The sequence below is a fragment of the Acyrthosiphon pisum genome, chromosome A1 (assembly GCF_005508785.2).
Source record: "Acyrthosiphon pisum isolate AL4f chromosome A1, pea_aphid_22Mar2018_4r6ur, whole genome shotgun sequence".
Taxonomy (NCBI): Eukaryota; Metazoa; Arthropoda; class Insecta; order Hemiptera; family Aphididae; genus Acyrthosiphon; species Acyrthosiphon pisum.
Window position 1 is genome coordinate 21,279,282 of NC_042494.1, and position 11,472 is coordinate 21,290,753.

At 29.6% G+C, this 11,472-nt stretch overlaps 1 protein-coding gene across 1 annotated transcript; it reads right to left on the reverse strand.

The window, feature by feature from the left end:
- Positions 1-1,354: 1,354 nt before the first annotated feature.
- On the reverse strand, positions 1,355-10,713 carry LOC100571233. The gene is made up of 6 exons (XM_003244793.4): positions 10,165-10,713; positions 8,621-8,717; positions 6,507-6,607; positions 3,788-3,923; positions 1,779-1,885; positions 1,355-1,710 (listed from the first exon to the last, which is right to left on the reverse strand). The coding sequence occupies exons 1-6, from the start codon at positions 10,288-10,290 to the stop codon at positions 1,603-1,605; spliced, it is 675 nt and encodes a 224-aa protein (XP_003244841.1). The 5' UTR covers positions 10,291-10,713; the 3' UTR covers positions 1,355-1,602.
- Between the last annotated feature and the right edge of the window lie 759 nt (positions 10,714-11,472).

Sequence of the window (11,472 nt, forward strand, 5' to 3'; positions counted from 1 at the left end):
TTTACGAGCTTTGTTGAAGTATTTAGATCATTAACATAATAATATACAGTTTATTATTTTTTGGGCATTTGTTGAGGTTTTTTATGTCATAAATGAATTTGTATAGGTTGATTAGGGCTTCAACATCCGGGCCCTAATAATGATTATTAATGGTTGTATAGCTATATTATCTTAATTCATGGTTTTATATTATTATACCTATCCATATGATAACAATGAGGTTAAATTCCGGTTTTATTGTCAGTATTTTAGTATATATAAGTAAAAAAAAACCAAGGAGCCACTATAGTATATTAACTGGAGACAGAGCTGTACTATTGAAGAACCGTTCTAATTTTTGCCAATTAATTGTTCTACAGGGCAAACTGCTGAACATATAAGGTAATATATGGTACTAATGAAATATTTTTGCAGAAGCGTACGGGGGAATGGAACTTGCAAGCAGATTGTTGGTTGGATGGCTTAAAAGTCACAACCAAAAATTTTCAAGTACTTTTAAATCCGATTTTTCGTACCTATATGCGACGAAAATATAGTAAAACATAATATTGTCTCCCCGATCTGCCGCTTATCCACCCCACTGCTCTCGTTGCTGCAGTAATTAGTAATACAATATGAATATTAAAAAGGAATAATAATAAATATTATATTATTTATACAAACGTGCATAATATATGAAAGAATAAAGGGTATAGCCTTGAGTATTATTAGGATTATATTTAACGACCGGTTTTGAATTCAAAATTCATCTTCGTAACTACCATAATAAATAATAAAAAAAAGTTATTACTTAATAATATTCTAATTTAAATCACGTTATTACTTAATCATAGTCATGTGAAAATGACTTACAAATAATAAGGAATCAACAAAAAATGAGTGATACCCCCACAAAACACTCGGCCAAACTCCGTTTAAAAAAACGCTAAGTTTATAAAAAAAATATAATTTTTGACAGTGGAAATTAATAATTAAAATTACTGTGTATCTGATAAACCAACCAACCACGGTACAATAGATATCGTTCATATGATCTTGGATTGAAATAATAGTATTTTTCTAATGTGAATCTCTGAGACAGCTCCATATTATACTGGTGGTGAGTATAGTCTGAGAGGATTTAGTAGTTATTTTGGAGGAAATTTTCAACTGAATTTATTATGCCAGTTTATAGGAGGGTATAAAATCTTTAGCCTTTGGTAATATTGTTGAAGTTTACCAATGATGTGGGGGTTCCAAGTATGGGTTTTTGAGACTGGAGATCACTGGACCAGTTAATATCTACGAAGAGTGGATGATGCGGGATCGGAAGTCATCAAAGCATGTTAACTATAATATGATGATGTATATTGTATATTTTAATAATATTATGTTATATTATATTTACAACTTACAAGATACAATACTTACAATATCATATCGCTATAAAATCATCGACGATTAGAAATAAATATATTATAATCTATTATATATTAGGTATCTATTTAAAACCATATAGGCATTGAAACTTTATTTTAATATTAATATATCTATGGACTATGTATATATACATGTTTATTATGTCAACACAACCGTATATTAGGTATATTATCTGCGGTTGTATTAATTTGCCGTGTAGAGCAGTGGTTCGAAGGTGACTTTTTCTGACGATTCCACTTCAATTTCCACGGTGTCGTAATACTGAGGCGACAGATTATCTCCGTCGACAGCCTGATGTAAAAAAAAAAGGTAAAATATAGTTACTTTAATATAACTTTATGTGGATTCGGCCTACTTACTTTTTGTGAATTAGGTAACAGGGGCGGACCTTGTTCCAAAAAAATGTACGACGATTTTTCGTCTTTGTAAATCTGATGAACGATGTATATCTTGTAATTGGCAAATACTATAAACACGACAATGACAAGCGACGAAGTTACAATAAATAGATAATATAAGAGATTAATATAATAGATTAATAAAATAGATTAATGAAAAAACATCCTATGTGACAAATTTACGATTTTGAGATTTTGGATTCAATAGATTCAGAAGAAAAAAGCTATAATTTGATAATATCTTGTATGTGCTATCACAATCCTATAATGCCTATTTTTATCGTAGAAATAATGAAAAATCTATATGTATAAAAATTAATGTATGTGTTTCAGTGTGTGTGTGTCCATGTTACCATGGCAACCATTTATATATTATTTTGAGATTTTCGTCAGTGTGTGTCTCCGTATTACCATGGCAACCAAATATATATTATTTTGAAATTTCCGATGGAATATTTTGTATATAAATGGTTGCCATGGTGATATGTAAAACAAATTATTCATAAATCGTTAGTATTTTTAATGGGCAACGAAGTGCACGGGATTAGATATATATATAGATTAGACGTCTTTTCAGAAGATAGGCTAATTTAAAAAGGGAGAGGACCAACCCCAGGAGGTGCTCAAACAGGAATTTTGAGATTTCCGATGGAAATTTTTGTTTATAAATGGTTGCCATGGGTTTTGAAGCTATTATAATAATAATTATTGGTTGCCGGGAAACGAAGTGCACGGGATCAGCTAGTAATAAATAAAACCTCCTATTATGTGTTATCTATACATATTATAAACAAAGTCCATTTTTTCTCTATATGCTTAGATTTTTAAAACTGCGCAACGGATTTTGATGCGGTTTTTTTTAAGCGGTTTATATGTACCTATATAACATTTATAATTTAAAAGAGAAACATCCCCGGTAGGGGCTCAAACAGGAGTTTTGAGATTTATTTTTGTTTATCAATGGTTGCTATGGACACAAACAAATAGAAAATATTCAAATAAAAATAAAAATAATAATAAATCTTAAAATTAACTCTTACAAACGTTTTTGATATCGGGTTATAGGTACAACTAAAATTGCAGGATGTTGGTTTATCCGAAGTTAAAAATCTCAAAAAATGACTGGACCGTTTTCAATAAAAGTTAAATTATTAAATTCAATAGATTATTATTTGAAAATTGGAGAGTGTATACAGCTTGATTTTTCAACTCATATTTTATTTTTATTTTCATTTATTCTTCAAGGAGATGCCGGGAGTGGAGGCCCACACATATAGGCTGTAGATAGGTAAAGGGTAGCTCACTCATGATTTTTTTTTAGTAAACGAAAAAAGAAATGTTTTATTGTCAATCTAAATGGTTGCAATTCGTTACATATTATATTAATATTATAATTAGAAAAAATATGGTAGGTATTATATAAATTTTGTACAAATACATTTATTAAAAATACAAATCTTTGGCCTGAACAACGTCGGACGGGAAATTAATATTATTTATTATTAAAATCTTTTAAGTCTAGAAAATGTTATTAAAAATACACCCGTGTAATTCTAATTCTAATTCTAGTTTATATGGAAAAACAACGTTTGCTGGGTAAGCTAGTTTACTATAAATTGCTTATGAAATACCTTCTGTGATGAAAAATATTTATAATATGAGATCAAGAGTTATTTAAATAACCTCCAATGTAAGCTTAGTAAAAAAAAAAAAAAACTATAGTGAAACCTCCAATTTTTCAAATCATTCAATATGTTCCACAAATATTGAATTTTTACTTCAATTTTTTCAAATTAAAATGTTGCGTAGTTTTATCATTTGTTTTTGTAGATCATTGACAATTTTTTTTTTGTTAAACGATTTTTGTATTTCTTGGGAACGGCTTGTTTTAGACCATGTGAGAATTTTTTGTGTCAACGACGATAAGTTTCATATGATTGTTTTACTTATAACATTATTATACGTCTTACTCAATATAGTTATCGATTTAATGCATATTACGACACTTCCAACTCTGGATAAAACGAATAGAAAACACGTTATCGCTGACAAAAGGTAAATGTTGTTGACTATTATCCATATCCTGACGTCTTGTATGTTATTGTACTGAAAAAAAAATATACAAAGACAACGTTCACAATATGTTATAAAGGTAATGTTGGGTATAAATAATTAATTAAAAAAGTGAGAGAGTGTGTGAGCCCATTGTTACACTCTGGGGAAGTAAAACTTCATAAGTAATTGGGCCCATAAAATTATAAGTGAATTAGGGAGAAAGTGAAAAAAATCAATACAATAAAAAAATATGTAATTTACAATAGACATTTTTGTTTATTAATGGTTGGTATGGACATATTATATAAATAAATAAACAAATGTGTCGTTTCATATTTCCTGTCGTTTCATTTTTCGTTACGATTTGTTTTCCACCCACACCTCAAGAAAGAAATTTTACTTAAAAAAAAACACACACACATATTATACACGCAATTTTTAATCGAAATATTTTATGAATAATTGCACTATCTGTAGAAAAACAAAATGCCGATTCGGTTATAGTATTTTGGTGTATGGTTTATCTCGAACTATAATATTTTGTTCGAATTATATACCTAATATTAATGATTAATATGTGATATCAGAAATGTAGTGTTTCTCACGTAGACGCGAGTCAAAATTAATTCGTTCTACTGATTCAAATAAAGCAATGATGATAAAAAAAAATGATAAAATAAAATATTAACAGGTGCATTGATATTAGATATTATTAAGTAAATAAATAAATTGTAGAGCACCAAATAATTGCTATCATAGAGTTTGAGATTTTCAATATGGACTTGTGCAATATTATACATCATACGATATTGCCATGAGGCACTGTAATAATACTCGGAAGATCTATCTAAACGAGTAAAATAATTATCGCTAGATATTATTAATAATATATTAAACGAAACGACAATAATACTGTAGATAAACGTGAAATCAAACAATTTAATTAAGCGAAAATATTATATAACTCGCTGTAGGTATACGAGTATACATTTTAAATTAAAACTTAAATTATCATGTTAAAAGCTATAGTCGAGAACGACAAAAATAAAATATTTACTAAGTTCATATAATTGATATTATAGATATTTGGTCAATGGATTGTAGAACACCAAATTGCTACGAAGTTTGAGATTCTCACTATGGGCTTGTGAATATATTATATTGTGGTGACAGGCACTATAATACTTTGAAAATCGTTCTACACGAGTAAAATAATCCGGCGCAATTGATGTATAACCTTTTCGAATCCAATAACTTTTTTATTTTTACCTGCAACATCCGACGCCATTCACATATAGATACTCGTAAAAACCCATCATATAATATTATGTACAGTGACCCAGTTGTGGTTCCCGGAAAATGTTTGATGGGTGACATACAGCTACCTCTGCAGGCATAATGCACCTAGGTATAATTGGTATCTGAGCGTTCTCAATCAACGGTTCAATCTCTAGCTAGTCACTACTCAAAGTGAAACCCGACTTTTTATTTAAATATTGTAATAATACCATCATAATAAAAGACTTCTTGTGGTAAACATTTATCGGTGATTTCGACTTTCAATCATTATAATGTCTTGTCAATGTTTAACCACACGAATAAATAGTTTTATTTATTATTTTTTATAATATATTATACTTGCTCGAAATTGTTTTATTTTTCACCAACTGCTACGTGCATAGATATAGAATTTAGTATAGAAAAAAAAAACCGATATAATATAGAATGCGTTTGTAAGCTTGGCCAGTACCTAAGTAGGGTTTTTTTTTTCAATCCTGCTAGTATAATATTATTGTTATTCTGCAGAGTGCAGACAGTAAAATGGTTTCAGTTATAGGAATATAATACGTATATTATGTAAACTCAGTACCGATCCTTTTTTTACGGTCCAAACGATAATGTTTAATACGGTACACTGCATCGTACCTATCTCTAATCGTCTAACCACTCGAAGTACTTAGGTATACGTTACGCATTTTATTTTACGTTCACTTCCCCCCCCCCCTACATCTACACAAAACCGAAATATGTAGACAGACTTTGATAGGGATTTGGTTTATTATTCAGTTTTTAAACCTTCTGCACACCTATTGCAACTGATTATATATTTTAAAATAAGTGTTTATCAATTTTAAATTCTCTTGCAATATAGAGATTATATTACCTGTTAACTATTATCTTAACTCAGGTAATATCTTAGAAAATACAAAGAATTTAAAGAAAAAAAACTAATTAACATAATATTACTTATAAATATAGGTATGCACTACTTTAGTAACCAAATATATACATATAATTAGGTAAGTACTCTGTCTTGTAATAATAATAACCTATAGTACCTATTTATACACACTAGTATTGGCACCAAATAATACTTATGACCACGAAGGTGAAATGCATATAGGACAGTCTAATATCTAATTGAATTTCTAAAAGACGTCAAGGTACTGAACGATTTTTATCGTGCCTATCGTAACATTTCACAAATTCTATAGGTACTACAATGATGTCACGTATCGAAAACTTCATCATGCATTAAACAATATTAATAGGAAATGTACATAAAAATACGCAACAGGTACAGACCACAGACGTACAGTGCACAGTATGTAAAGTTGTAGTGTTGGTGCTTACTCGGGTCGTGGCATTTCGTAAATGATAACTCGCGTACATTGACAATATGACATCACATATTTGGAATAGCAGAGAGGCATTGAAGTATAACTGACCGTAACCTGCGAAATACACGCCATATTAGTATAATAATAATGTAATATGTGCACAGTATGCACACGCATTCAAACGCATTACGCGCCAATACGATACTTCAGTAAAGTTATTTTTTGACGCACGTAATATTAAATGAAAAAATTATACACCTACAGGTTTACTATAATTATTATAGTCATGACTTAATATCTGCGTACACATCTCATGATATTATACGTACCTACGTTAGTTAGTAATATATTATTATTTATTGTGGCAGGCAACTGTCTAAAGGGCGAGGCTGCCATCCCCCGACTGGGCATGGCCGAAACCTACGGGTGCCCAACTTGAAATTCTGCCAAAACCAAAAACACACGTGTTTACCTAACTTACAGTACTCACAGTTGAAAAACCATCAATGTCCTAAGTTTCTGCGGATTAATCAATAATAAAAAAAAAGTGTTTATATTGGTGGCTTAAATAATAATTATAGCTTAAGAAATTCACCTATATCATGTATACCTACCTAATATAGTAACTATATGTATGATGCCTGTGCTATGAGTATGCTTTGTATTAATTTCTTACCACATTTTAATTGTATGATATATAAAAAATTATACTATAATTTAATACACGCACGCAGTATTACAGTTAAATAATTCAACATGACAATATATATGTACATTATAATAATAAAAGGCACCTATGAAATCTACGTATTATATAATGAATATAATAATTATAAAACTCTATTTGTAGCACAGAAATACATAAAATTTAATAAAAATAAACTATAATAAGTAATAACATATTTTACATACTGTATAGCTACAACACTCCATGTAAGCTCAGATTGTGTTGGGAGAGTAAAGTTTTAAACAGAATCGTGATTTATGTTAAAGTCATACAACAATTACCTATAATGTAAAATGTATATATTGCATGTATATCAGGGGTGACTCCAGAGACATGGTTAGGGGGGGGGGGGGAGTCAAAATTTTCAGAAAATGATTTTTTTTTTGTAATTTTTTAGTCAACAATATATAATTGTTTAGAAATACTGCTTAGGGGGAGTGGGTGGATGGATAAAAATAAAACAACCACTCATAATAATTATATCCATCTATAGCATCCCATAAAGCACGACGAGGCGCACGACATTATATTATTAATAATTGAATAATTCTTTAAATTGTCGTGTGGTAGGTCGTATATAAATACATAGGTGCGATAAGTGATAATAACGTGGAACAAACACGTGAACGATTTTTTTTAACACACTTCTATTTTTTAAATAACCGATTAATAAATAAATCGTCGTTCCTCCAATAATTACATTTTACTATTTTCCTCCAATAACGGATTAAGAATACAATACCTAAATATATTTTTAAGTATTATTATTTTAACAAAAAAAACACCTAATTTCCTTTGAATATTAACAATTATAAATAAAATAAAATGTGTAAGTTCTAAAGTACGTATACGCACCTATCTTATTATGGATTGATCAAAGTCACGGTGTTACGATGTAATCAACCGTTATAAATTATCCATATATATAATATGCTGGTACATACAACACTGGTGTTGGCTAAAATATTTTAATATTTGAAGGCAAAATAGAAATAATTTTAGGCCAAAAAATTTTTGGAGGAAAATGGAATCAGAACTTTTTTGGTGGAGAAAAATAGTTTCTCATATTTGAAGGAAAATGGACCCTCCCGCGACAACATAATGATGCGCCTTTTACCGAACGTGAACGTAAATGTTATCGGTCCGATGAAACAAAAACTTAATTTATTAAAAGTACTTAAAACACTAATGCTTGTGTCCATAGCACATTTCCGGAAATTTTGCGGAAGCTGAGCAAAACGTTTCAAACAATAACCGATGACAAAAATATGATATTTATATAATATTATAATATCAATAATATGATATTAAATTGTATGACTAGTCGGATATGCCTATTAGTTATTACCTACGTATATGTGGAACTGCAATAATGGAGGTGACGATTTTTAATTACTCACCGATCCGTTGATCATTCGACCTCTTGCCGCCCTTTTCGACGTACCATTCTAATAAGCAGCTGTTGGATAACAGTATAATTGAAAACAATTGAAACCACTAAAATAAAAAACAACACACAAAACATGAGTCAGTATATCAATCGAATGCAGGGCCGAAATAAGTGTTAGAGCCGCTCCAGAGCTATATTATAAAGCACAATCTTAACTCCGAAGAAATCTATTTTAGATTCTGAGCGGCGCGGAGCGAGGAAGCTATTGGTTTTACAATGGTGTTTATTATAATTTTTTTTTTTATATCCTGTATATAAAATTTCTACTAGAAGGAGTGCTTCGACTTCAGCATAATATAGTACCTTATCTTTTAGCAGATTGGATCAAGATGGTACTTTAGAGAGGTCATTTTTCGATTTTCTAAATAGTCATTTAATGCCACGAGAAGAACTACTGACAAATTACGAAAAACCACTTAAAATGGGATTTTAATTTCTAACTATTTGTTCACCTAGCAACGAATAAAAAAATATAATATTATAATATTAATTCAACTGAAAGGCTATAATAAATAATAAAAATTTTAAAAATCTAGACTGATCAACCGTCTCCGCTCAGAATCGTTTTTCTTATTCAATGATATTATATCATTGAATTCAAGTCTAATACAATTCAATATACAATGACACACTTGTAATCTACTGTAGGTACAGCAGAGCGATATCCACTTACCTGCTTTTTTACTCTTAAAACTCCAATATTATTATCATTTTTTAAGTAAAATAATTAAAATATATTTTATTATTGGTGTACAATGAATTTATAGTGTACATTGCTTATAACAGACAACAATACACATTTTAACTAAAACTGTCTTATTTAATTTTTATTAACACTGAGCGGATAACTATCTCAATTAACATAAATTAGGATTCATAAAACTACATAACAAAAAACTTGAGGAGTTAATAAATAATGTAATATTAAAGTTTTATCATGAGTAAAATAAAAATATAGGTAGGTATATTAAATACATTAAAAACGAAAAAAGGGGTATTATTATATAAATATCACAGTGATGTACAATAATATAATAATAATACGTTATCGAAAAAACATAAAAACTGTTTCAGAAAAAATAAAATGATAACTTACAATGTCTGTTGTTTTGTATTATACAATTCAAACAATATCAATATTATATTATAATATTATTATTATTTCTTTAAAATGGCTATTTTCATTTTTCAAAATGTTAATAAAATAAATATAACGATATAATATGTATTATATTAAAAAATGAATGCCCTTATTTACCTACTGAAGTACAAAAAACGTCAACCAATATTGACGCTTAGCTATACAAACATGCAGCCGCTCCTAAATTGATATCTTGCTGCAGCTGATGGGAGCAAATAATAATATATATAGTCATTTTGCGCCTGAATATTATTAATTATTGCGCGAGTCCGGTCCTGCGATCTGAGGTGACTGCTTAGCGTCGTTACCTGGTTGGCTGATTTACCCAAACGATATTATAATATTATACTCACCAACTGCAAAGCCGTAAACCCGTACAAGGTTTTGCGAGGATCCGGGTTCGTTACTCTAAACGACGAGATTTCGAACGCGGGTAAGTCCGACCATTGTTTTTTCAAATATTTTAAATTGACAATCATTTGTACGATTATCTTGTAATGGGACTCGCGCGGTTTTCGTCGGAAGCATTCGCTGCGGAGGACGTGCTCGCGATCAGCACGGCGTCACGTAAAATGACTGCAGTGACTGCGAAGTAACGATATACTATATTAATATTTAATATGATATTAATTTATGTTTATTTTATCTCATTATTATTAAATTATATTAGGATTATGGGCGAGAGTTTCACGCGGACGAAATCGAAATAATATATTATTATCTGCAGACTAAAATATGCGCTTAAACCGTCGTCGATAGCTGCGTCTGTATACGCACGTACTGCGTAAGGTTTGTAATAGATAACTGCTGCAATATAATATAATATTATTATAAATTGCTGATATGAAGAAAAAAGAGAGAAATATGAAAAAAAAAATGAGTGACGAATGAAGAAATTTGAGGAGCACGTTAGGTACCAATGTCCTTATGTTTATATACGGGGTGATCCGTTTAACACGTAAGATACTATATAAGGTATCACTACTTAAGTTTTCTTATATAATTATAAGTCGTAAAACAACGTAAACAAAATAACTATATTTTAAGTTTTTTACTCTTTCGAACGACTACATTTTTAATATCATACCTACATCTACAAAAAACTAACTTCAGACGAGTAGTTCATTAGCATTTTATAATAATTTAAAATTTACATAAGTGGAGGACTAATAATTTACTAATAATACGTTATTAGGTGACTCAGCATATCTACTAGGTACTCTAATCCTGTCACCAAACTTTAAATACCTACCTACTCATAAACTATAATTTTCCAACATTCGATCGAAGTACTCCAGAAATATTCTGCTTTGGAATAAAAATGATCAAAAATACACATTGTTTCTAAAGAAATTAAAACTAATTAAAAAATTATAACGATAAAAAATATATATTTTTTAGAAAAATTTTGTTTTTTAACGACTCAAAACTACGTAACAAAAAAATTAATAGATTTTGAAAAAAACATGAGTGTCTTGCGTTAAATCGATCACCCGGTATACGTACAGGGTGCTAATGTGATGGTTCTTATACCGTGTGAAATATTATGCACACCATTTTGGTGAGCGAATATAGCGATATATTATACGATTATATTATATATTATACGTCTTATTTTGTTGATGTTCCATTGGTAGACTCTTCGTTCTGTTTTCTATGTA